Raw genomic sequence first — 27,897 nt, 5'->3', positions numbered from 1 at the left:
TGTAAACTTCATTGAGGAGGGGTGGTGGTGATGGAACAAGGAACGTGTGAGTGAGAAGAGTAATTCTTTCCTTACTCCAGCTTTTATCTGGCTTCATGGTGGAAGTGGGGAGGAAACCAAGTTGGACTGAACCAATACGTATTCTCTACCTAAGCCTTCTGAATGTTACTGAGAAGCCAGGCAAGCCTGTCGAGATGTGGCTTTAGTCTAGCTCCCCATGGGCTTTGAGAGATGTGCAAAATAGCATACCCTGCATCATAAATGGCTACAGTCAGAAGCAGAAATCATGGAAATAGTATGTACGATGGAAGCGTCTGAGATGCATATGTAGATTATGTGTTTACAAATCTACCTTTGTGTGTCCAGCTTGCTGCACAACGAAAGGCTGCAGTAATATGCTTAAGAAAAGCCAAGCGAAACTACAGTGTGCTGGTATATTCAGACAATGTGAACAAGGTAGAGAGTCTGAGGACTTATTGCCTCAAACTGTTCCCTCTATTTCCCCTTCAAAAACAGAGCCAAGCTTGAAGCCTTTCTTTAAAAAAAGAAATTATAGTTGCTTTAACAAATTCTGGTCCATTTCTTGCCTATAGTTTGATTCTGGTTTAGAATCAGTATGTAAGAAACAAATCATAATTTTATCTAAGTGCCCTCTGGATGACGCACCAATCTGCAGTTTCTTTCACATGGGAAATTTTCATCCTTGTCTCTATGAATGAGGGCTGCACACATACCTAAGCATTTTCTCATTCATTCTCATCACAAACCAGCTACAGTTTGTGACATCTTGAATAGGGATGGGTATAGACTATCTCACAAGCTAAAGCTCATGGTTCACAAAGTGAAGTGCATGACAGTCTACCAGCTGTTTGTGGTGGTTTGGGAATGGATACATTTCCAAACAGACTCTCTTCGCTCAATCTAAATGTTTACAAAACTTCAAGTCATCAGGGGGCAGAACTTGGAAGGCATGTAGAGGAGCATCTGAGGGAGGTCCCCTATGACTTTGATGTCTCTAGCTTGCACAGGATCCGTTCTATATGCTACTGAATTTGATGTGACAAGTGGTTATTTTGACAGGTGCTGTTCCGGGAGTGCATAGAATGGATTATGTGCAAGCTAGAGACACCCAAATGCACAGGGGATCTCTGGCTGACTCTCCTCTACCTGCCCTCCAAGTTTGGTGAGGATTGGATTTTCAGAGTCTGAGCTACAGCACTCCAAAAAATGTGCCCTCATGGAAGTGCTTTCTTGGGATTTAAGTGGTCATTTTCACAGAAAGCAGTTTCCTGGGGGCAGTTCCTTTGAGGGTGCTGTAACTCAAACCATGTACCACATTTTCCTAGTTCATGCTCATCCCTGCATCTGAATGTGGCTCACAAGTGATCTGCCCAAATGTAGCAGAACTGTATTGGCTGCTGCATTCAGGTACTTGCCAGTGCTTGCTGCATTCAGGTACTTACTGCATTCAGGTACTTGCCACTAGTGTGTGCAATAATCTTTTAAAGGTAAAGGTAAATGTATCCCCTGTGCAAGCACCAAGTCATGTCTGACCCTTGGGGTGACGCCCTCTAGCGTTTTCATGGCAGACTCAATACGGGGTGGTTTGTGCCTAATCTTTTAGTAACAGCAAAAAAGCAGCTTCTGTACTGAATCTTACCACTGGCATGCCATTGTTTCAGAATACAGGAAGGGGATGATACCCTTCACCTTTGTGTTTTTTTCTGGTGAGAGATCTGGCAGAATTCCTCCCTGAAGAGAAGAAAGAGAGAATCCAGCCTGAACCAAGCAGGGCAGGAGGGGTGGGGGCTGAGGAAAGGCTAAGGAGCAGAAGTACGTTGGATAGCGTAGCTATGGGTTGCTCATCAGATGAGCCTGAGAAAACATTTCAGTCTTAATTAACTATCCAATAATTTATGTGTTTGTGGTATACATTCCAGATTCTTAATAACTTTTATTTGCAACAGATCTAATCACATGTCTGGAGAGAGCAAACAACCGTGTGGAGACTGAATACAGGTAAATATAGGCTTAGGTACAAGATACATTGGCTGTCATGCTGCATCTTGCACTTAACGCACTTACTACTGTAACCGGATAAGGTACATGACCACTTGTGAAGCATTTGAGGCTCTGCTGCCTACCACAGGAATGTGTCTTCTGGAGACACTTGAAGGTGTTTAAATTTTAATCTGTGATTATCTATCTGTCAGGGACAGGCACAGATATCTTCCTGAGCCTTCTCATTCCACAGTAATGGTGGAATGCTTCCCCAGATCTCTAATTGCTGTGATCTATGGTTATGCCAGCAAGGTAAACTAACATTGTGTGTGATACTCAGGGCTCCTGGAAGTATTGGGAGCCAGGGCTTGAGGATATAACTGTTTTGCAGGATTAAACCTAATTTGGATGAAAAGTTTACCAGTGTTACTTTAAATAGTTCTGTGTTATTTGAAATGAGCCTTCCTTGCAATTATTGTAAAGAAGAATGGAATGCAAGTTGGCTGTTTGAGCCTGAAGAGCATGCAGTTGGGAATTTAACAGGGGGAAACACATTTCCATTATTGTTTGTATGCATGAGTAAGTCTGAACTCTGAAAACAACTTCCTCCTAGAGGAATCTCCTCCCCCCCCCCCACCGCCGCCAAAAAAGGCTTGCTGAAGTTATGTGTCAATAAAATGGGTCTTTGCTCTGTGCACGTGAAGGACATTCCACACTTCAAATTTAATTCTCTTTCCATTGCAGCAGGTACTGTCCAGCTGGTTGCAGAGAGATAGCAGGTGATATTTCTGGGAATGTAGTGGAAGGATATAGAGATGTAAGTACTTAGGACAAAGTACAATTCTAGAGCAAAATGCCAGAACGGCAGCATTATTGTTTCTGGAAAAACATTATTATAAAAAAAAAAACCCAGAAGAAGAAGAGGAGTCAGTTTTTGCACTCCGCTTTTCACTATCTGAAGGAGTCTCAAAGTGGGTTACAATTGCCTTCCCTTCCTCTCCCCACAAAAGACACCTTGTGAAATAGATGGGCCTGAGAGCATTCTGAGAGAACTGCAATTGGCTGAATGTGGAGAAGTGGTGGATCAAGCCTGGTTCTCCAGATTAGAGACCATTGTTCCTAAACATCATGCTGCTGTGGGTTCAAAGACAGCTGAGCAATAATTATAAAGTATTTGTGTAGAGAGCATTATAGTAAGCAGATTGGAACACAGTCATGAGTTGGAGGGCCACATGTAGTTTGAGTGCTCTTTTATAGGTAGTTAATATCAGGCATTTATCAATATATCTAGTTCTCATAATAGCCAGATTGGCAGATACTTAACTCTGGAGGTTGGAGCCATAAACAGACAAAACAGATCTTTATTTGCACAAAAATCTGAAATCTCAAAAACAAAACACTGGGTTGCTAGTGTTTCAGAGTAGAATCTGGGAAACCACTTCTTCTTGTTTTGTTTACAAAGTAGACAATGTGTCTATTCAGAATAACCAATCAGGGAAAATTTCTCCAGCCTTGCCTGTCTGTTATGTTGTGTTCAGAATGTCTTCAGCAAAACTGCTAAAGCATATGGCCTTGCTCTTCTCCGCAAATCTAATGGGCTTATGACACTGGGTTACATCCAGTGATTTCCCACTGCTGTGCTGAGTCCTTCAGTAGGAAGGTGCTTGCTCACATAGCAGAAGAGAACCATGGATCCAGCCCACCGCGTTAATGATTTTCTGAACAAGCATGTGTGGGTGAGGATTACTGCATTGTTAAATATTAACTTTAAAAAGTATCTGTTTAACAGTTAAATTTACTTAATCCTTTCATGGACTTTTTCTCATTGAACGCTCTTTTCTGGTTAATCTATGTAATATACAGAGGATTTCTGTTTATTTTTCTTAGACATTGAAGTTACAAAGATTTTGCAGGGGGTGGGTGTTTCATACTGAAGTCTTGCATTTACTCAACTTTCACTTGATTTCTGTACATTAGACCTCCTTGCTGTGCAAATCTGCCATACACGCTGGAGTAATTGCAGATGAGTTGGGCGGTCAGATAAGTGTGCTTCAGCAGAAAGGAGCAAGCCGGTACCAAGGAATTTTGGCCAATGGAATCCTTTCACAGGAGTAGGTATTGTGTGTGTTTGTCTTTTAATTATGTATATGGAAAAAAAGACCCCATCATACAACAAAGAACAGATGAGGCTTTTGTTTTTCCTCTCAAGTGCTTAGGAAACTATTTGATACTGTTAAGAAATCTTCGCAACTTACTTGTCTTGATTGAACTTATCTAGATCATAATACGAGCCAAGGGTCAAAACTAAGCCCTGCTGTTCATCGCAAGACTCTTCCTTGGACCATGAAGCAGGATGGCACTTGTACCTCCTGATGCTGTTGCTACTTGTCTTCCCTGATAGCTTTTGGCTAAGTTGTCCCCGTTTGTAGTTGCAGAGGCACCACATGATTCAGCCTAGAATATTGACACACTTGCTCAGCAGAGAGGCTGATTAAGTCTTCTGGGGAGACATTCTCCCCATGGACACTCCATTAGCATCCTTCAGAAAACCACATAGAATTGTAGTAATCTTTACATGCTGCTCCTGATTTTATAGATGTTTTGATTTGAATACTTTTTGCCCTTTGGTGTGCAGATTTTGGAGCCAACAGGAATTGCAAAAAGAGTAGATTTGAGGCTATGTTTGGAAATACACAGTCCGTACCAGGTTCACACTATGAAGTGAAGCTACTGGGGAAAGAAAAAATTAATCTAGCGCCTTTGGCCGACCTGTTGCCCACCCAGTGCAGGGATGATGCTTCCTTTGTAAAAATGTCTTGAAAAAGAGCATGGGCAGATCCTAGTGTGCTCAAATAGTGCCTTAGAATAGAAGATAGCTAGATAGAAACGGTATGTTAATTGCAGTGCCAAAGATGGAAATTGATTAGAGTGAAAGGTGCTGCTTGTGTGCACTGAGCCCTAGAAATTCCATATTGGAATCACATGGCAGCATGGTCAACTATTTGCTTGCTCAGCCCTGACCTTGACATTGTTCACTTCATTTTCAGTATGTTTGCAGTGCTGTTAACTGTGACACCAGTGTGTGAGTCTTACTTGCTTGACTTACATGAACACAGAGCAATTCTGTTTTGAATGCAGCCACTCATCACTGAGTGTCTCTTTTAGGGACCTCTACTGACCTCAAAATTCATAGATAACATGTATGACCATTAAGGCTTATTGAAATTGATAAGAAAGTTGAGCACATATTGTATATTTTTATTATCTTGTTCTTCCTTTGGAAGCTCGAAGCACATTATCTGGATGGAGAATAGGCAGTAGTTGCCCAACCAGGCACTGATTCACACCTGTTTAATTTCTCCCATTGCTACACTGAATAAATGGGACTTATACATAGGAAAGTGCAGAATCCACTGATTTGGCAAGCACATCTCTAACAGCTTTTCCCCCACATCTAAAAATAGTTCCTATCCTACTCTGCTTTGTTTGGTCCTGAAATACAAAAAGCTAGCTTTTTTCCTTCCCTGATTGATTGCTGCCATCCTAGATTTGATCCGCAATGCTCATTTCTCAGAGATCTAAGAGTTCTTCCTAACCAGTCTGGTCCTATTTTTTGTTGGGTATGAAGATTTGCTTCTGTTCTTCCAAGCCTTCCTTCTACCACTAATAATACAATGGCCCCATCCACTTCCCCATCCTATGTGGTGTAGCGGTTAAGACCAGTGGCTTCTAATTTGGGTTTGAGTCCCTGCCCCTCCACATGCAGCCAGCTGGGTGACCAGCACTGATAAAGCTGTTCTGACTAAGCAGTAATATCATGCCTCTGTCAGCCTCACCTACCTCACAGGGTGTCTGTTGTGGGAAAAGGAAAGGGAAGGCGATTGTAAGCCTCTTTGAGACTCCTTTGGGCACTGGAAAGCAGGTATAAAGATCAATTCTTCTCCTTTCCTCCCTCAGAGCCAAGATTTTCCCTCTGTTTTTCTTACCTGTGACTGAGCTGCCATAGTTAACTGTTTTCTTCTTTCTTGAAGAATTCTGGCTATTCCACACTGTCACAGTATAATATTTGGGCTGTTTGCTCAGCCCAGGAACTTGAGAGCCGACTTTAACTTCGAAGAAGAAGAAGAGTTGGTTCTTATATGCCACTTTTCCCTACCCAAAGGAGGCTCAAAGTGGCTTACAGTCGTCTTCCCATTCCTCTCCCCACAACAGACACCCTGTGGGGTGGGTGAGGCTGAGAGAGCGCTGATATCACTGCTCGGTCAGAACAGTTGTATCAGTGCCATGGTGAGCCCAAGGTCACCCAGCTGGTTGCATGTGGGGGAGTGCAGAATCGAACCCGGCATGCCAGATTAGAAGTCTGCACTCCTAACCACTACACCAAACTGGCTCTACACCAATTTAAATATCTCTTAAGGTTTTTATATTCCAAATTAACAAAATATTTTATTCAACATAGAGGGGAAAGGTCAGTTGAAATCAGGAGTGAAACATTTTTGAGGTAACTCAGTATAGATAAGTCTGAGATAAAATCAGTACGTGCACAGACATTCATTCTTATGTTTCAGGTTAATGAGCGTTTCTTAAACTATTTGCAGTTACTTACACCTTTATGTCGAGAGGCTTTTGTTCCAGTGTTTCTCCACAAAACACTGTAGTGCATTTTGAGTATTCTCTAAAAAATTTTTTCCAGAAGACTGGTACAGTCTTTCCAGTACCCAAACCCCTTCTCTTGGAGCACCAGTATTCTTCTTGTGTTTTTAACCAACTCTTAAGGTCTCTAAAGGCAGTTTCTAACCACACCAGACCAGGGATCTCTGATTTTTACAGATAACTCCGTTTGACTTGGCAGGAAAATTCATTTCTCATTAGAAGATCTATCCCCTTACATTGGCCCAAATGGGGGGAATGTCACCATCTAACTACCCACGCCTTCTTACCAGCTTTCCCCAGTTCTCCTGTCTGTGCTAAACTGTTCTCAGCCAGGGCTGAATTCTGAATCTGTTAATACTCGACTCTTCTCAGCTAAAGCTGAAATCAGCAGTGCTCGACTTGGCCAAGGCATAAATCTGACTGACTCTTCAGTATGCAGCTCTCTCAGGACTTTCTTTACTGAGTTGGTGCTAACCAATCAAATTGCTTGAAGCAGCCTGTCACTCAAGTCTCTCGCTTGGTGAAGAACGAAGGCTTCACAGTCCTTTAGCTGTTTGCACTTTTAGAAGGTTAGAAGTGCTGTACAGTCTGTTACAAATACTTTCCTGTATTTCCATTGGAGGTATGATACATATTGAGAGGAGTGGGGATGGAATAACCTCCCTATTCCACTCTGCATTCAGAGAGCAAAAGCAAAATGTTTCCCCCTTAGCAGGAAGATGCAGGAGCAGAGAACTGGACAGGATCTACTTCTGCCTTTAGAGATCAAGAAAGCTCTCCCTAAGGTAGTAGAGAAAGCAAGTGTGTCAGAAAGTGGCAGTGCTGTATGCAGGAATACATGCAGGAATTATACTTTTTGGTGGGAGCATCTGCTTAATCTTGTGGTTGGAAGATGCTTGTTGGTTAATCTGCTAAATCTCTTTTCCTTCCTGCCCTTTCTTTGTGTAGCTGTGAAGGGCAGGCAGTGTGTACCAGAAGAGCCATAATTTCTGGGAATTACCAATTATTATTTGGCAATGGGATTTAGTGTATAAAAGAACAGAAGGAACTTGGTGTTAATTTGATTTATGTCCAAATTTGCCTTTCTGCTTAAAACTTGGAGAAATATCATGGCAGCATGGTTAAAATGCAATTTATTTTGCAGCTTTTTGAGGACACTCTGCAAATAATAATTTGATAATAGTTGCAGACTTCAACCAATGTTTTTATTTTGGAAGAGAAACACTCCACCTTCAAAAGAGGGACCCAAGATCATGGCTAAAAATTTTACTGTTTTTAAGAAATTGTTTTCCTTTATAGCCTGCCTGCCTTTCCAATGGGACAAGCGTGGCTTACATTATTTCTCTCCCGTGTTTTTTCTGCACAACAACCCTGTTAGGTGGTTAGTCTGAGAGCGTAAGACTAGCCCAACATCACCCTGCTCTTCCATAGCAGAGGGTGAATTTCCAAACCTGGATCTGACACTGTAGCCACTATATCTTGCTAACTCAAAACATCTAGTTTTTCCCTAAAAGTCTTCCCAGTCCATTAATAAGAATTTATTATAAAGAACTGCAGGTTTCAGTATGTTTCCAGTATTGTCTAGAAAAACCTTTCATTTTTGCTGTGATATGGAAAGCAGCAGCAACATCAGTATGCTGACAGGGGTAATGTGTAGGATTTGAGCAGGCTGGTCTTGGCATCCCTACCCGTAGCTCTGGCACTAGATTCTCTGGCTGCAGTGATAGCATCTCATCACATAGTACAGATATGTTGCTAGCATGTTAGGGGCAGCAAGTTTGAAGGTCAGTGAAGTAAATTCGGATTATTGCATCTTAAAATTAACTTCCTGATTTTTGAGAGTAAGTTGCCCACACTATTTATTTTCCCCTTTACAGTGGCTCTCTGTCAGAGAAGCGATTCATTTTTACCTCAAATGGTAAGACATTTTTTTTCATTTTATACATTAGAAAAGTTCATATAAATCCTATTAAAAGAAAAATGAAAAGCCAAATGCTGTGTATTTTTAAAAAAATATTCAGCGGTAGTTCTGGTAAGATTAACAGAATTGGCTGTTGAGTGATTGGGCCTAGGTTCTAAGATTTTTTTGGTGCTTCTCAATCCCTTGTGATAACAATGAGGCACTGGCTTGACCTCCTAAATGATCTTGATTACATATTTCTTGTTGGTATTTGAAGTGCGTATGGAAATATGTGCTCAGCCAAATAATACATGCTGCCTTTAAAATAAACAGCAGTAGTGGTCTATCTGGATAACTGATTTTGAAATTTCTTTCCCTGTCTGTCTACCTTCTTGAAGAGCTTCAGAGTGTCAAAACTCACCAGCATTAAATGGCTCATGAGTAATAGTCTGGAGTATGCTTTCCATATAGACCTGTTGAGCCTTGTTATTGCCTGCATAAACAGATAACAGACTAGTAGAAGCTGCTCATGGCTGCACATTGCTGGAGAAGATCTGTAAGCAGTGCAAAAAATGATCTTCATAGTTATCACTACGGATCTTCTTGCTGAGGGGCGTCTGATAGCTTTTGGAGGAGCCCCAGGGTTTCCAGTAACAGGCAGAAAATAGCAAACTTAGATCATTACTGTCAATCCAGCCTAGCAGATGTCCTGTAGGGTTCAATTTGGTGTGCTACGTCTTCAAATGTAGTGGAGATTTGAACATTAAATCACCAGAAAGTCATACTTTGGGCAAACCAAAAAGCTTTTTGCCCATGAATCCTGATTCAGCAAAATAACTAATTCTGTCATCACATCAGCACCGTTTATTCTGTACATGGAAATCATTTCTTCTCCCTGCCACACAGCTAGCATTAGTTTCCGGTTTTGAGAAAGCTGTTTATGATGGGCAAGAAAATCGGAGTCCAGTCGAGTGCTTGCACTCGAAAGCTCACAGCTTGAATAAATCTTTGTTGGTCTTAAAGGTGCTACTGAATTCTGATTTTATTGTGCTACTTCAGACCAACACGGCTACCCATTTGAATCTATGATGAACAAGAATTATGTTCAGCTGCATGTATTCTGCCATTGGAATAGAGCGATGTCCAGGCTAAGATGCATGTCAGTAAGAGAGATGGAACTTTACAGGAACTGAAGCAGGTGACATAGGCTTCTGTCCGAAGACATTGTTCCCTTCACACCCTTCCCTGGCTACTTCAGAAGCTTTCCTCAGTTGCATTGCCTGCTTCCTCTGCCACATTTCTATGTGTGCAGGATCAGTATTTTTGAAGGAGTCTTTGGAGATGCAGAAACACTAGCAGCGAGAGGAAGTAAGCATCATAGTGGAAGAAGGCCTCCACACTGACAGGAGAGAAACACAAGGGGAATGATATAATAAGATCCGAGCCACTAAATTCAGTGAGTCATTGATGAATGTAATTAATTTGCCTGAGCTGATGCCTTTACTTACTGGGTTAGATGCTACACATGGTTTGCAGGAGGTGATGGCTGGATGCAGACCTTTCTCACAGCATTCTCACTGGTATGCTGGGGGGAAAGGAAGGAAAGATACATCAACTCCACCATTGTGCATCCATGGGATCCCACACATAGTTTTGTTGTTAGTTTATAAATCATTTGCGAGGGCAGTGCAAGCAATCCTTCTTTTTGATTTTGAATATTAAGGTTGCAATAAATCGCTGAACTTAGAAGGAGGAGGCATTTCCAACAGCCTGCTTAGTGCATCGTCATCCTGGAATGTGACCAATGAAATTGGGGAGTTAGTTCAGTGGTCTCCGGATAAAGCTTGGCTCAGAACTCAAGGGCCATCCTGGGCAGCAAGCCAGAGCAATCTTCGCCAGTGGCTGGAAATTGACCTGGGAGAGAGAAAAAGAATAACAGGTCAGTTGCCTATGGATGAGTATTATTTCTCCTTATTATGTCTGAATGCAGTATGATATCACTATGTATTTGTTCTAGTCATGTTGTGAGCCTCTTGTGGCGCAGAGTGGTAAGGCAGCCGTCTGACAGCTTTGCCCATAAGGCTGGGAGTTCAATCCCAGCAGCCAGCTCAAGGTTGACTCAGCCTTCCATCCTTCCGAGGTCGGTAAAATGAGTACCCAGCTTGCTGGGGGGTAAACGGTAATGACTGGGGAAGGCACTGGCAAACCACCCCGTATTGAGTCTGCCAAGAAAACGCTAGAGGGCGTCACCCCAAGGGTCAGACATGACTCGGTGCTTGCACAGGGGATACCTTTACCTTTACCATGTTGTAACGTTTACAACATGGTTTCCTAACACTCTTGTAAATTAGACGTTACATGGGTTGTTCTCAGACTGCAGACTGTGACTCAGCCAGTGGTGGGTTGCAGCAGCACACACTGTGAGACCTGCAGGCAACCTCAGGACCTGAGCCAGACACCCAGTTCTGCACTCAGCAGAGTTAGCTTGGATGATGTCTTTGGAGGGGTGGGGACATCCACATAGGCTGCTGAGGTGGGTGCAGCATCCAGACAGGCTTTGTTGGGAGGCCTAAACAGGATAGCCACGTCTTCTAATTAAGCCTCCTAGGATGTTGGTCACAGCAACCACAGTACCTTGGTCTGACTTGACAGACTGCCCCTCCATTCATCCGGGAATGCCAACGAGTGGGAAGGCAGCTTTGAGCCCTGGCAACAAGGCAGGTCCTCAGCCTCAGTGAGAAAAGACCGTCTCTCTTGCTTATCCCACAAAGAGCAGCAGCCCCAGAAGCATGTGGATTGCTGCTTAGAGGGAAGGGAAAGGAAGAAATAAGGGACTTATTTTTTCATCCTGATGATTGAGGAAAGAAGAGGTGAGAGAGATGTGCAGGGATAGGAGCAGTCAGGGAGACTTGCAAGGCCCCTTTTACATTTGTGAAAAAGTGTGCGTGTGTGTTGTTTATATTGTATTGCTGTTTATTAAAGATAAAATTGTCCAGTATTCAACTGGTGTGAAATTCTTGGGGTTCTTTGATGTGGAACACATCTTCTGATACACACGGTGAAATGGAAGCACTCACGGGCATGACGTCTGTGAGTCACGCCCCCCCCCCCTGAGTGCGCCAGAAGATGGAGGGAGCCAGCGGTGGTCAAGGAGGCTAGTCCAGCCGGGGCAGTGCTGCCTGCAGAGGGTGGGGCAGCTGTAGCAGTGTGGGTCAGCCCAGCCATGTGATCTGAAGAGAAACCAGAGTATGGGTCAGCCCAGCCATGGAGGTGGTGCCTGCAGGGGCAGCACAGCGGCAGTGCCCGTGGACACTAGCCCAGCTGCGGTAGTCCCAAAGGAGCCCCGCAGTAGAGAGCCACGGGTCACCCAGCTGCGGTGGCGGAGAACCGCTGAACACAGCAGCCCATCTCCCACTAAAGATAAGGAGGGAAATGGGAGGGGGGAGGGAATCTGGCGGGGGCTGTCTGAGAGTGCGAGTAGTGATAGGTAAGGGGGGAGGGGACGAGGATTCTCTTACCCCTTATGTGGATTTGTTCCACGTAAGGGGTGAGAATACTTGTCGGTGGATTTTTTTTATAGGAGGAGGAGCCGAGTCCTTTCCAGGGCAGATTTGATCTTTGATGGAGGTCTCTTCGGGGCCAGGCCTGGCAGCAACCACCAAGTGATTTATTGTTGGGAGACTTGCGTGACTCACCCAGGCTTTGCAGTCTGCTGCTGTTCAGTATCAGCCTCCCCATGAAAGTCAGAATAGTGGCTAGAGCTTCAGACGAGGATGTGAGAGACCCAGGTTTGAATCACCACTCTCTGGTGCAAGGTCTCGGGCCATTTACACAGTCTCAGCCTAACTTGCCTCACAGTGTTGTGAGCATAAAATGATCATTTATTTTTATTGTTTTATTCCTAGGAAAGAGTAGGAATTATGTCAACTGCTTTGAGTCCCCATTGTGGAAAAAGGCAGGCTATGAATGAAATAATGTAAATGAAGAGGGTGACAGGTCAAAATAGACGGGTGGATGAGGAGAGAGAAGAAAAGTTAAAGCTATGGGAGTTGGCAAGAGGAGGGAAAGGAAAAACAGTGGGGGAGAGGAAATGAGATTCCCCCACAAGTCCTTGCAAGTCCCCAGCTTGTTTTGTTTTAAGTTTCAGGAGGCAGGTGTCGGCATGGCAGAATTTTCTATATAATTAACAAGTAGCCTGTTTTTTTTGGCTGAGGTGAAACTGCAGCTGAGTACTTCACGTGGAAGTTGTAATGGTTGGTTGACGGGAGATGCCTTCAAACATTCAGGAGTGTGTGTGTGTGTGTGGGGACGATATCTGCCCTTCACATTTTTCAGGACAATCATGTTTAAGACTGCTGAAATCAGTGGGTTTAAACCTGCTTCCATCACATCCCAAAAGAATTGTATAGTCAGCCTTCCTTAGAGTTCTTATTGTTTGTATGTGCAACTCATCTTGTTAGGATGGTTAGGATCCATGTGCAAAGCTATTTAAATACTAAACAGTTTGGCTTATATGCTGGGCGGATTGTGCTGGGGGTGTTACAATAAGAAGGAGGATTTTCATGTTTTCCTTGCCTGTAAAAGCAATTATTGTAGTCCTCTGCCTGCACATCAAACAGGATTCCCATCACCCGTAATAGAAGATGGTGCTCCACAAATGCAGAAGTACTTTCTCCATTGTTGACAGTGTTAACCCTGCATTTGCTCAGGGGGGTTGTGTCAAAATTCCGTGGATGATGGTCTATGTGATGTCATACGAAGCTCAGGTTTTTCAGATAGGGATATCAGTTAACTCTGTTCTGGAAAAGAATTCCATCATATTTTGAAGGGAAAAGGTGTGCTAGCATGTTTAATAACCAATAAATGCATACAGTTTTATTTTCTCTTTTATTACAAGGAATTAGAACTACAGGTTCTACGACATTCAACTTTAACTTCTATGTTAAGACGTTTATTGTGAACTATAAAAATAACAACTCAAAATGGAGAACTTACAAAGGAGTTCTAAGCAATGGAGAAAAGGCAAGTTATTTTTCTTTTAGCCCTTCAATACTAATTTACATCTGTCCTTCGTGCATTACTGTGTTTGGGTTTAAACTGAGTAATCTGTCCATTGTAACTGAGGAGGCCTTAAACTCAGCTGCACTGGTCACTGCAGTACATGGGCACACAGAAACCTTGATAAGAAATCTGGAGACTCCTATTCAGTGTAAGAAGCTGGTTAAGCATTTTCCTCAGATAAGGCTAGGCTAAGCTAAGAGGAATATAACTATTGTGGGGGGAGGCTATGGACTTCATACAACAAAGTGATCTAAAGCAGGGGTAGTCAACCTGTGGTCCTCCAGATGTCCATGGACTACAATTCCCATGAGCCCCCGCCAGCGTTTGCTGGCAGGAGCTCATGGGAATTGTAGTCCATGGACATCTGGAGGACCACAGGTTGACTAACCCTGATCTAAAGTGTTCTCTTCCTCACTGCTTTCTTCATTGGCCCAGAAAGGCTGTCAGAGTTGGGGACACTTTAGCTGTGGGTCTGTATTGATCACCTGTCAATTAAATCAAACCCAGAGGCTTTTAGTGGAATCAGAGTATTCTTGGGCGGGTGAGACATGTTGCCCACAGCCAGTAGATTGGGGGTACCTAATTTGTTCATCCAGGTAATCAGTATGCATGCTGAATAACATTAGGAACATATTTGAAGCCAAAGGTTAGAGCTGTTTACTCGCATGTATTTCACATTGTTTGTGAAATTTTCTCGAATGTAACATGTACCAAGCTACTGCTTAATCTTGCAGTTTTCCTCACATTTTTTAAGGATTATATTCTTTCTTTTGGCTTTGAAAGCTGCAACCTCAACTTTATCAGCCTTTGGACTTCAAACACTTAAACCATTTCTTTACCTACAGGGAGAATTTGAGATGTTTGAGGTTTTTCATTTACAAGGCTGTTTGTTTTCAACTTCAGAATAAAACTTATTTTTGCACTTTAGCGTACTATGCTGAATTAAGAATTCCTTCTCCAAGTACAGATCTCCCATGTGTCTTCCTATATCATACAATTTCAATTGAATCCAAAGTCTTTTCTCTTACCTTCTTTTGTTTCTAACTTAATGTATGGCATATAATTTTTTAAAACATCTTTCTGCAAAGCAGGTATTTTAAAATATCACTTCATGCATTGGTATAAATAATGTTAGGCCTTCTGTCAAAACTTTCTAGAACAAAACAGAAATCAGGCCTTTTGGTAACATGCCACGTATTGTATCTGTTGCTGTTTGCATCCACCCTCTGGCTCACAGTTCCCTGCACAAATAGCTGTATAGCCACCTCTGAAACTTTCTCTGATTATAGCCATGTAGATTCACGGCTAGCCGTACAGCAGGTGAAGGAAGGCTATAAATGGCCAAAGTTTGGTTGCCTCCATTAGTTGCCTCTCTTTTACCCACTGTTGAGGCTTCTGTACTATCACCTGTGAATTCTTAGAGGCCCACTTTTATTGTATAATTATCTCTTTCATTAGTTTAGTGTGTTTTTAGTTGGTGACTCTAAATATTGGTAAATTATACGCAGTATTGATTTCCCCCCCCCAGGTATTTGAAGCCAATTCTAATCACAGAGACGTTGTCAGGAATAATTTCATTCCTCCTATAGTGGCCCGGTATGTGAGGATTGTTCCACAGAGTTGGCACAAAAGAATAGCTCTGAAGGTGGAGCTGATGGGTTGTCGCATAGCACAAGGTAAACAGTTTCTTACAAAAGACGATGGTTAGGTTGCAGGACCTGTGCATCCAAAAACTGTGTTGAGTCTTAATATGTTTCCTTTCCTGTTTTACAGTTAATGGCTCGCTTACGTATCCACCCTGGCAAAACCCAAGTCGAAGCCCAGGCATTTCAATTAGAAAAGAAGATGGAAGTATTACAGAACCTATACCATCCACAGAAAACAATTTAGGTAATATTTATTTATTTTTATTATATATGTTGTCTTCATTTTGTTCAGGTACCTATCTTTCTCGTGTGTGCGTGTGTGTGTTTGTGTGTGTGTCTTGACACTTAGATTTTTGGGCTGGAGGGGAGCCTTTAAAAATGGTAGCATGGGCTGGGTTTTTTAACATCATTCTACCTGCTTTACAGTAGAATTTGAAGAGAAATGGAAAACTAACTGAAAAGAAAAGCATTTCAAAATCCCTAAAACTTAAGGCCAGTTTTTAAATGCCTGAGAATCAGGTATGTCCAAGATGTGTTTTGAACAAATTGCTTCAACCATGTTGTGTGGACAAACCACATTTTGAAAGGATGCTCCATAACTGAGAAGTAGCAGCTGGAAACGCCCTCCCTTGAGTCCCTGCCAACCGAACCTTTGCAGTCATGGGTTCTGACAGCAGGACCCTCCTTGGATTATCTCAGAACCAAAGCAGGTTCACACGGGAGGAGGCAATCCACAAAACTTGCATTTGAGCCAGACTTAAGACAAATGTATTTCTTTTTGCAATGACATGAAGCCCATTTATTTCATAGGAGTGGTGGATCTAAAATACTTCCCAAGCTCCCTGTACATTTTTACAGTGGCTCTGTGGATACCAACAGTCCACTCTCAAAGCAGTGTGTTGTTTTTCAGATCATTATTTGTAGCTTTTTTATTTTTAAGGGTGGAAACTTGCTGCCATCATAGTTCCTGTCCTGGTGGTGCTTTTCCTGTTCCTGATACTGGGAGTTTGTATCTATGCAGCTATACAAAAGTATGTCACCTTTATTTCTCATTGTTCAGAGATGGGGGAGGTACATAATGAATTTTTCCTGCTTGTGGTATTGGAGACAGGTAGCTTCATTTGCTGCTTTTGGTTCAAAAATAATTGGCAGTTCAGAGAGGCCATTACATTCTGTTACATCATGATGATTCCCTTCATAATTTGGAAGCACAATGGTAAAGTAAATTAAATCTGGATGTGTGTCCAGGGCTCTTGCCCATTTGAAGTTTCAAGTTTCATTCCTGGCATTTCTCACTAGGCTACGTTTGGAACCAGAACTAGCAAAGTAGTTTTTAAACCCTGAAACCCTGGACTGGTGCTTGGTGTGCCAATTAGGGCTTACAATAACTTGCTGCAATAAACTGCATTCAGGCTAAGTTCTCTTTTCTTCATTATAGGAGAGAAAAAGAAGCAGTTGATTATTGCTCATGTGATGCTGGGGGGAAAGGTTAGTGAAAATTTGTTATGTCTAAATTTGTGGCATGACTACAAGATAATCTAACATCGCTATTCATTTGTACAAGAAAAGCGTCCTTGTTCTTTTCTGTTATGAATCTAGCTTCAAAGGCTGCTCAGCAAATTCAGATTCAGCATTTGATTCCAAAATCTCAGCAGCATGATGCTGTTGGGAAGGACTGTGTCAGAGAGGGCTAAATGAAAAGCAAAGAAACTTTGAAACATTTTCAGGGCTCCACAAGGCTATTGTGAAGCTAAATACATTCAGATATGTGACTTGCACATGTACATCAGTCATTTGAGCTATGATAAGAAGCTTAAGTTAGGGAACTGAAGAACTATGGCTGCACATAAAAGCTTTATACACAGAATTAAACTTCGTTGGGCTTTAAAGGTGCCACTAGACTCAAATTTTGTTATATATGTCTCAGTAGTTCCACTGAAAGCTGTGGGATTTGGGATTGTTGGGATTAGAGCTGTGCAAGCAACGATTAAGCAGTTAGAACATTATAAAAATGCAGTTATTTTTATTTAACATATTTTTCCTAGAGAAAAAACTTAAACAGTGTATGTCTAGTGAGCTTATCTTTTTTCTCTCTGAAGCAAACCTTACTTTAATAGGTTCTGCTTTCTCACTACTGTGCTTATTCCTTTTACAAAGATTGTTCTCTGTGAAACTTAAATTTAAAATTATTGGGACTTGAACTTTTGGTTTCTTTCCTAGGATGGTGGAAACAAATCAAACAACCCTTTGTCAGACATCAGTCTACTGAATTCACCATCAGTTATAATAATGAGAAGGAAACGCCACAAAAGCTAGATCTGGTCACAAGGGAAATGGCAGGTGATTCACTCTTCTTTGAAAATGTTACGTAGAAATGCAGTGTGCCTGGCCATTAGTAACTTCTGAGTGTTGCGTGGTCCAGTGAAATGAAGTCATAACTATGTGCTTAGAGATCTTTTCTCAGACTGGTTTCTAAGCACATAGATGGAAATTTCCCTCTCCTTTGATTGGCAGATAGAGTGACATATTTGAATAAATGCTGAATCTCTCATCTTAATCTCCCCCCATCTCACTTTTTGTTTGACACTTACAGTATAGGAGCAGTTGGAGTTTCTTGCCAGCTCCACATACAATTATAGGCAATATTTTTTTAAATGTAACTGTGACAACCTTAGCAGATAGTAAAAGTGGAGCTAAAATGGACAGCTTTGATGGGATGTATTACCAGATCAATTCGGGCATTTTTCTGAGTAATGCGATTGCTATTTTACCCTGGTTATGTGTAGCAGTTTGAGAGACAGAGAACTCCTGAGAAGACCTGCTGTCCAGCTAGAAACTCTTTGGAGGCTGTCTAGGTTTGCTTCTGGAACCAGCCTAAAAATCCTTAAAGACTCCAAAATGAAAATGAGCTGCAGTTATGATTTGTGAGCTTAGGGAATTCCAGAGATTGAGTGAATGGCATGTTAGGCCACAATGGTGGTCTTTGTTTTGTTTGTGTTTTTTTACCTCCATCAGATTTCTTGAGACTTGGACTGAGTTAGAGGCTTTAAAAGATTTTTGTAGGCTGATGGGAGAGAAGGCAAATGAATTGCCCTTCCTGCTCTTTAGAACAATCAACACAGCTTCCTCTGTTCCGGTGTGCTCCAGGTGTACTCCCACACACATTTTCATATTCTTGGTTGTGGCACCATCTTGCATTAATAACCCAGTGCTACTGCTTTTGAAGTGCTGATTGCAGTGCTCCTGTTCTCGACCAGAGCTACATTCTGAGGCTAGGGTGTTGATATCAAATGGTCTTATATCACTGTAGACCTGAATTGTACGCTGGTTGCTGGTTAAAAATAATTTTGCCTCAGAAGTCCTAGGAGCTTTCTGCCAGGACAGTGATGATGTATGTTGCTGAAAGTTTAAGAATATTCTGGCCTTATTCATTAGGCAGCCTGAATTAAGTTGGTAGTTGGCTTCCTATGTTTTGCCTGAACGGACTTCCAGCACTGCCTCTTCTTTTTCCTTCTAGATTACCAACAGCCTCTCATGATAGGAACTGGGACAGTAACCCGGAAAGGATCCACTTTCAAGCCAATGGACACAGAGGATGAGAAGACAGGTGGCACAGACATTGGGAACCATTACCTCTACCCACATAGAACTAACCGCCATCATTATGCTTTGCCTCTGACCAACCAGGAGCCGGAATACGCTACTCCTATTGTAGAGCGGCACATAGGAAGAGAGAATGCTTTGCCTTCAGAGACCTGCTACAACGTTCCTGCTGTTTCGTCTGCTCAAAAACATGCTCTTACTACAGGCAATCTCTCTGCCTCATGCAAGGCCGATGCTAGGAATGGAGATTACCAAATGCCCCCAAATCAAAAGGACTATGATAAGCCAAAACTCAATAATACTTTGATCCCAGTAGACCATGGTGCTGGCTATCGAAATCCCCAAACCAGTTTATTGGCAACTGAGGGCTATTCAACACCCAGCTATTGCTTAAATCCAGTAAATCAGACTGCAGTGACAGCACTCCTGTAATCTATGATTCAGGGAGAGCATTTGCATCCCTGTGACCTGGACTCCGAAATGGACAACTTACAGTGAAGCAAAAACTGCTCTTGGGCAAGAATATTTGAATGAAGGTAAATGAGTTCTGTTTATGGTCGCCTGCACCATCAGAAGCCTTTGCCGTGAAGTCTGCAAGCAGTGAAATTGGTGCTCTGTTCTAATATGTGCAATTACCACATACTTTTTAAATTTAACTTAAAGACTTTACAAACCTGTTTTTATGTGTTTGAGTTTTATGATGAGAGCAATTGACCAAAGCAGTGCGTTGGGAGGAAGGATTTTTCTCAATGCTACTGATATCGTGTTGGATCAAAAGATTCCATTTTGCTAATGGTGTGACCTTCCTCTAGCATAAGGAACTTTCCATGAATGGAATCAGCTTTTTCTCAGGCGAATGAATGCCTGGCACCTGTAGAAGTCTCCATGTGACACAGGAAGGATCCATCATTAGTGAAATGAAACCTTTCATCCATCCTGCCGTACCTTAATCCTGTTTTAGCCCCGCACCGCAACCCTAAGCATATATTCTTGGAAAGTGAGTGTTTCAAAATGTGTATGCAGAACTGCGTGTACTTGAGGCTTTACAAAGTAAAACTCTGCATTGGCAATCCAGATTCTCTACCAAACAACAAACAAGCCTGAATCAGCCATTCAGTGTGCACAGGTTACAGTATCTTGGCATTATTTATACTGACTTTTCTGGCCATAGAAAAAGGCAAAGCACTGAAATGCTACCCATAATTTTGGAAGGCACCATAACTCAACATGTTTTGCATGCAGACTACCTCCTTCAGTTATCTGTAGCTCTCATTTAAAAGGATTTCATGTAGAGCTGGAAAAAGTCACAGTAGAGGGAGTTGCTTGGTCAGCACAAAGAGTCCTGGTCTCTCATATCCTCCTTAGTGTGAGAAAAAATGCCAATGCTACTGTTGTGTTCACAGAATATTTAGGCCCTTTGCTCATTTATCTCCTTCACAAGAACCTACAGATAAGCATGCTGGTGATCACAATTTTCCTGCTTTTGGGAACGGATTGAACTGGTTAATGTAAAAATGCAAAATGCATTGGAAGTATACCGGTCTAAATGTTGCATCCTGTAGGACTTGTCTCAGATCCAGTATTGCATACAAGAAGAAACTTAAATACACATGTTCTAGACTTCACAACCACCACTGCAGCTGCCTGATTCAGGAGAAATACACCAGAACTGAACACAGGTGAATGGTGCCAGATATACAGTTCTTCCCTCATTCCTTCCACATATTTCATAATGTAGCAAACTGCATCTTTGCCATGAGGCTAATGAATCTTCAGGTGTTTGTTATGGTTATTTAATTTGACAACTATATATGTGTTTTAAAGGCACGAGAGAATAAAGGAGGAAAGGTCATAAAGCTTAACAAAATCCAGAAGGGTTGGTAAGATGAGATATAGATATGGGTATCTTGCATGGGAAAGGGAATTTCACTGTGGTTTGCTTGTCAGTCACCTGACAGAGCAAGCCAAAGCTGCTGCTGTCCTATTCAAAAGCTAAGCCTCAAGAAGCAAGCATGTGCCAGGTAGGTGCCATGGTTTTGCCCCACAATCAGAAGATGTTCAGTCCTAATAATAACATTGATCCTTCTATTGAATGCAAAGGATTATTACATTTTTATTTTTATTTATTTTGGATTTTAATTTCCTGCCACTCCCTGAACCAGTTTGTGGCGGGTTACAGATATTCCAAAAATTTAAAACCCCAATAAAAACCCCATTAAAATATCAAAAACAACATAAAATGAAACATATAAATAAGAAGAAATGGCAGTATAATCCACTACCCATCCCCCCATAACAACATCCAATCTAATGGGAAAGGGAGAGCCATAACCCTTGCCATAGATGATCCTGGTATATACCGCTGCTTAGCACCAGAGGGAGTCCCCAATCAGGTCTTCCACTCAAACCCCAGCCTAAACCATAGATCTGGTGGCAGAGCTCCATCTTGCGGGCCCTACGAAATGTAGAAAACTCCCTCAGGTCCCACAGATCTTCCGGGATCTCATTCCACCAGGTAGGGGCCGGGACCAAAAAGGCCCTGGCCCTGGCCCTGGTTGAGGCCAGGTGAGCTTCTCCAGGAATGACCAACAAGTTGGTACCCACAGAGCGCAACGCTCTGCGAGGGGCATAGGGCAACAGACGTTCCCTCAGATGCGTGGGTCCCAGACTGCAAAGGGTTATTGTTCAGCTTCTGACAAGTGGTCGGTCCAGCGTGCTGCTGGGAAATGTACAGGCAGGGAAGGAAGACTGCAGCTTATCCTTGCTATTAAACTGGAGGCATCTCTTACTGAGGGCCTCTTCCCCAGTCATTCTGGCACTGTTCGTATCATGGGCTGCCCTTCTTTTTACATGCATCTGTCAGAACTGAACTGCCTGCCTGTCCTCAATAAAATTGGGAGCCATATGAAATGCCACAACTTATTTCAGAAAGAATTTTCACCGGGTCAGAAAGAGTAGGCAAACTATTGTTAGATCCCAGATAAATCTAAACTAGCAAAGGAATAAAATTGTGGTCTTGCTTACATAGGCAAAAAACAGTAATAAAAAAAAATTATGCACCAAAGCCGACTTTAAAAAAATTACACAGTACAGTCTTTGTACTTTGATTGTACTTTGTACTTTGATTTTCCTGAATTTTGGCCAGATTATAGCCTTCCCTGAATAATGTATTCTAAATTTCATATTGACAGATCTTGATTTTATGAATAGAAAGTTCAGTCTATGCTGTGCTTTGAAAAACAGCAACAACACTGAAACCCAGCATATATGTTCCCTACACATACAATATATTATGGGGATTTTGGGGAAGCCCCCTCAGTGAAAATAGCATACTAAAGATTATGCAACAACAATTCTCACACAGAGCCATTGCATATGTTACCTAACTGGCCAGCTGTTGAGGGGGTGTCAAGCTGGCTGCAGTCCTGAAGATGTCTTAATAGAGAACACTGCAGGTTCTTTTTATCCTTTTGCTGGCGATTGGTGGAGCAGGTTGTCCTCTCAGTCAATACACTGCTGTAGGTACCACTGGATTCTTTGCCTTGTTATAATATGTTTCCACTCTTGGCAATTGGTGGCTTTGGCCATGTGGATAGGCTCATCACGTGTCTTTTTTCTTGATTCGTTTTTAATTGTTAATGTAACAATTAAGCTTCTGTGAACTGAACTGTAATAGGATATCAAGCCTTTCATCTCAGTCTCTGGACTGCCTCTGATCCAGTGCAGCAGTGCCCAGCTGTAATTAGCTACAGATAGCACTTCATTGAACAGAGTGCAGTGACCAAATGCTCTTATCCCAGCCCTCAGGGGACAGGTCTCAGTTTCACTGTAAGGAGGAACATGTAAGGGGCAGCTCTGTGTCAGAACGGGTGGTTTCTGCAGCAGTCAAAGGTTTATAGAAGGGGCTCAGCCTGGAAGAGGACCATGTAAGATGTGTTTGCTATGGTGGTGTTAGGGCTGAGAGTGTGTGTGTGAGAGAGTTCTTGCTTGCCCCTTTGCTGTACAACCAGGCTGTAGCAATTTCCAATTTCAGGACAAGAAAAACAGCATATTCTAAACAAGCCTTTTATGAACAAGACAAGTTATATGCTATGGTGCGCCGTTCTAGGGAAAGGTGAATTATCTTTAAAAGTCTCATACACAACAGACATGTAATTGAGTCTCATTTGTTTTCCCCAACATCAGCACTGCAATGTAACTTAACTTTTGTAAAGAAAATGTGACTCCTGACTGAGCGAGCAAGGTCATTATAATGTATAGAGCTGTATGTGGCATATATGATTTGAAATGGAATTCCACAGGCTCCCCCACCATTAGCCACCAACACCTTGGTCCTGCGCACCTATGCCATGTCAAGACTCTAACCCCCACGCTCCTCGCGCACAAAGGGAACTTGCAAGCAGATGCAGACTAACTTAAAGACCCACTTTCTCTGCTTTCTGCCTCCCACAGGAAGTCTCCAGCTTTTATCTTCATGATAATTAAAATCCTCACAAGGGTGACCCTGACAAAACTCCCCTTTGCCTTTAATCTAATCAGTTTCAGCTTCTCCTGAAGTCCACTGTGGCTAAACAAGCACTCCCTATTGTCTTTAATAAGGAGGGTGCCCATGAGTACTACAGCCCAGCTGTCTTCCCTCCATAACCTGGGTGCTGATCAAGTGTCATTGAACTGGGACAGGAAGAGCTACTTTCCATAAAGACCCAAGTGGAGGAAGAGCACAGTTGGAACGACTTATCTGAATAAGATAACACAGCAGCTTGAGGATATATCAGTTTGAGGATATATTAATGGCTGGATTTAGCCACAGAAGTGCTTTGTAAACCATTACAGTAGGGATAAAAGAGTTGTATGAATCCATACACAGGACGCAATCAAATATTTGCCAAGGAACTTGGATACATTTAAGCCAGCTTATGGAGGAACTGTCATTCTCCTGCACTGTCACAGGAACTGTATAGCGGCAGAGCTTGGCAGATTGAGGCTGGGTTCTGCCAAACACCTTTTCCAGCTCAGTTGATGTACAAGGCCAGTTTCTTCATTTCCTGCCAAATCCATGCAGGGGGCATTACAGAAGTACAAAAGAGGGCAACATTTTGGCTCTGCACCTGCAAGTTAGTTAACACAACCACTGAAACAATAGGCATTATTATGACAGCAGAATTTTTAAAAAATCTGAACACTGAGCCAGTTCCTTGTTCACAAAGGCTAGAAAATTCTGGAGTCTCAGGAAGAAACATCAAAAGCTGGTCCCAGAAATCCAGCACAGAAACAAATTATGCTCTTTGGTGATACCAACATGGACTCTCTCTACCAAAGGATAAGTCCAGCCATGCTTTTTCACAGAGCAACCTCTCCCAAAAACCCATCCACATTTCACTTTAAAAAAATGCTGACCTTCAATGACCCAAGTCTTTGGATGCTAGGTGAATCTCACTAGGAGTCAGACTACTCTTACAATCATTTGTTCTAATGTCTCACTATGGAGAGAGCAGATCAGATACATTTTTAGCTATTTAAAGACAAGTGTGGAAACGTAGATCTCTTCTGAGAAACTAAAATTAGTTATGATAAAGGGATGCCAGTGTGTCCTCATGTTGTCTCTCACCCCCAGTGTTACTGCTATGAAAATTTATATTTCAATACTGAGTTGTATTTCATGGCATGAGGCAGAGAAAGTGCCTGCAGGAAACAACATTCACAGGTATAATGCATCAATTTTCTTTAAGGCAACTTTTCTCAGTTTTATGTAGTCTCCAGACTACATGGTTTGATAAAATGTGAACACCCCAGGAAATAAATGTCAATGAAAGGTTTCTGGTAATTGCCAGAATGTAGGCGATTGCCTAAAATAATTTTATATGTCCCAATTTTATATGTCCCAATTTTTATTTCTGAAGACTCTAATGCTGCCTCAGTTCTCACTTCTGAAGTTCTCTTAACCATTGGAAACAACATTTCATAGGCATGACAAGTAATTGGGAGAATGGGCTGATGCTATACAGCCCAGGATGGGTATGCCACATTACAAAAAACATTTGCAATGGCCCTCAAATAGGAATTTGCTGCCCCCTTGTGACAAAAATTAATTTTTTCTAATATCATTATCTGGAACTGATATAGGAATGTCAGAGCCCTGATGGATCAGAACATCTAGGCCAGCATCCTCTCTGACAGTGGCCAACCAATTCCTCTGGCTTTCCCCAACATTGCCTCCTGGCTCTGGGCTTCAGAGGATTAGTGCTACTGAACATGGAAGTTCTTAGTTGCCATTGATAGACTTATCTTCCATATTTCTAGCTAATCCCCGCTCAATGTTTATTCTTGTTGCCATCACATTCTCTGGCCACAAATTTCACATTTTAATCACTCTGTGTGTAAAGTAGTATTTCCTTTTGGCCATCCTGAACCTACTTCCCATCAGCTTCATTGGATGCCCTCAAGTGCTAGTATTTTGAGGAGAAAAAAAAATTCTCCACTCCATGCATCATTTTATAAACCTCTCTCATATCTCCCTTAGTCATCGATTTTTAACTGATAAGTCCCAAACTCTTCAGCCTTTCCTCATGGAGAAGTTGCTCCAACCCCCTAAACATCTCAGTTGGCCTCCTTTTTCCAGCACTGCAATGTCCCTTTTCAGATACAGCGATCAGAACTGTATGCAGTATCCCGAATTAGGCCACACCATCAGTCTGTACAGGGGCATTACAATATTGGCCATTTTATTCTCAATCCCTTTCCTAATAATGCTTAACAGAGTTTGCCTTCTTTCACTGCTGCAGCACACTGTTGTCACTTTCAGTGAGCTATCCACTAGGACCCATTATTATTATTCACAACTGGAATAGGATCAAAGGGTACAACATTTAAAAGGGACAGACAAATGAAGAATGAGGGCGAAGTAGCACTATATGTTAAGAATATATGTACTTGTGAGGAAATATATGTGTCTGAGCAGGAGAGTTCAGCTGGGAGTCTTTGGGTAAAAATAAAAGGATATTATGGTGGGGGTCTGTTATGGACCGCCAGGCCAAGTGGAGAGAAGGACCTAGTGGTCAAGAAAGGGGCAAAAGAGGACCCAGGTAACTACTGACACGTCAGCTTGACATCTATAGCTGGCAAAATTTTAGAACAAACCATCAAGCAGTTGGTCCTTGAGCAGCTAGAGCAGATGGCTGTAATTACTAAGAGTCAGCATGGCTTTCTCAAGAACAAGTCATGTCAGACTAACCTTATCTCTTTTTTGAGAAAGTTACTAGCTTGCTAGATCATGGAAATGCTGTGGACATAGTTTACCTTGATTTCAGTAAGGTTTTTGATAAGGTTCCACATGATATTCTTATTGACAAGTTGGCAAAATGTGGTATGGATTCTATTACTCTTAGGTGGATCAAGAACTGGTTGACAGATCGCACCCAAAGGGTACTTTTTAATGGTTCATCATCTTCTTGGAGAGGAGTGATAAGTGGAGTGCCTCAGGGATCTGTGTTGGGCCCTGTGTTGTTCAACATATTCATAAACTATTTGGATGAAGGAAAAGATGGGATGCTTATTAAATTTGCAGAGGATACAAAACTTGGGGTGAGGGTGGGGTGTTAGCAAGCACATCAGAAGAAAGAATCAGGATATAAGATGATTTTGACAGGCTCGGAAATTGGGCTAAAGTGAATTTTAAAAGTGATAAATGTAAAGTTCTGCATTTAGGTAGGAAAATTCAAATGCGTCACCATAGGATGGGTGAGACTTTTCTTGGCAGTACTATGTGTGAAAAAGATCTGGGGGTCTTAGTAGACCATACACTGAACATGAGACAGCAGTGTGACTTGGTAGGTTAAAAGACAAACAGGATTTTGGGCTGTATTAAAAGTATAGTGTCCAGATCACACCAAGTGACGTTATCACTTTATTCTACTCTGGTTAGACCTCACTTGGAGTACTATGTTCAGTTTTGGGTACCACAACTGAAGATGTAGAGAAGAAAGATGTAGGCGGGCGCGGATGTGCAGCATGCGCGGGCGGGCAGTTGCCCTGCCCAGCCTCAAAAGGATTGGGGACCACTGATATAGAAGATGAAGAGTTGTTTTCTGTTGCCCCAGAGGGTAGGACCAGAACCAATGGGTTGAAATTAATTCAAAATAATTTTTGGCTAAACATCCGGAAGAAATTCTTGACAGGGCGGTTCCTCAGTGGAACAGGCTTCCTTGGGAGGTGGCGAGTTCTCTGGAGGTTTTAAAGCAGAGGCTAGTGATCTGACAGAAATACTGATTTTATGATTTTAGGCAGATTGTGAGTGTGGGTGGGCAGGAAGGGATGCGTCAGTGTTTGTCTCTTGTGGCCCATCCTTGTATACCCAGGGAATTGCTGACTGCCATTGTGGGATGCTAGGTGAATTTCCTCCAAGCCAGGCTGGATTCTGGATATTTGTGGTATGTGTGTGGGAAAGATAATTTGGGCATGAAATTGGGGTCACTGTGCATAGACAGGTAGTTGTGAGTTCTTGCATTGTATAGGGGGTTGGATTAGATCAGTGGTCCCCAACCTTTATTAGGCTGGGGACCGGCAGGGCATTGGGTCGCGCCCGCAGGGACCGCGCCCGCGCGGGCCACGCCCATGCTTCGGGCCGCGCCCGCGGATCGGGCCGCGCGCGCCCGGCCGCACCCGCGAGCCACGCCCGGCCGCACCCACGGATCGGGCCGCGCCCACGGGCCGCGCCCGCGGATCGGGCCGAGCGGGCGCGGCCTGCACGGGCGCGGCCCGGCCCTGATTCCCTGCCCGCCCTCCCGCAGTAAGTAGCTTCCCAGGCCGCAAGCTTGCGGCCTAGGAAGTTTTTTACTGCGGGGGGGGGGGGCGGGGAGAGGGAGCCGCGGCCCGGCGCCATGGCCTTTGCGGCCCGGCGCCGGGCCGCGGCCCGCAGGTTGGGGACCACTGGATTAGATGACACTGGAGTTCCCTTCCAGCTCTATGATTCTATGATCCCAAGATCTTCTTCCCTCTCAGTCCTAGCAAGTTCAGATATAAGACTCACTTATATCT

General features: G+C 42.7%; 1 protein-coding gene across 2 annotated transcripts in view; it reads left to right on the top strand.

Annotated features, from left to right (window-relative positions):
* DCBLD1 (discoidin, CUB and LCCL domain containing 1) overlaps window positions 1-19,543 on the top strand; it is a 38,049-nt gene extending 18,506 nt beyond the window's left edge. The window contains exons 1-13 of one of the 2 annotated variants that reach the window (XM_077301158.1): window positions 45-295; window positions 1,968-2,019; window positions 2,746-2,818; window positions 3,979-4,112; window positions 8,532-8,572; window positions 10,278-10,493; window positions 13,452-13,576; window positions 15,144-15,291; window positions 15,389-15,505; window positions 16,202-16,292; window positions 16,700-16,749; window positions 17,482-17,601; window positions 18,779-19,543. In XM_077301158.1, coding sequence (XP_077157273.1) covers window positions 262-295; window positions 1,968-2,019; window positions 2,746-2,818; window positions 3,979-4,112; window positions 8,532-8,572; window positions 10,278-10,493; window positions 13,452-13,576; window positions 15,144-15,291; window positions 15,389-15,505; window positions 16,202-16,292; window positions 16,700-16,749; window positions 17,482-17,601; window positions 18,779-19,296 — 1,719 coding nt within the window. In that variant the 5' untranslated portion in view covers window positions 45-261 and the 3' untranslated portion in view covers window positions 19,297-19,543. Of the gene's footprint in view, window positions 1-44; window positions 296-1,967; window positions 2,020-2,745; window positions 2,819-3,978; window positions 4,113-8,531; window positions 8,573-10,277; window positions 10,494-13,451; window positions 13,577-15,143; window positions 15,292-15,388; window positions 15,506-16,201; window positions 16,293-16,699; window positions 16,750-17,481; window positions 17,602-18,778 lie in introns of those variants that run through there. The other variant, XM_077301150.1, reaches the window with a different exon arrangement.
* Window positions 19,544-27,897: the final 8,354 nt, after the last annotated feature.

Source organism: Paroedura picta, chromosome 1, assembly GCF_049243985.1.
Source record: "Paroedura picta isolate Pp20150507F chromosome 1, Ppicta_v3.0, whole genome shotgun sequence".
Taxonomy (NCBI): Eukaryota; Metazoa; Chordata; class Lepidosauria; order Squamata; family Gekkonidae; genus Paroedura; species Paroedura picta.
This window is presented reverse-complemented; position numbering and strand designations above follow the sequence as displayed.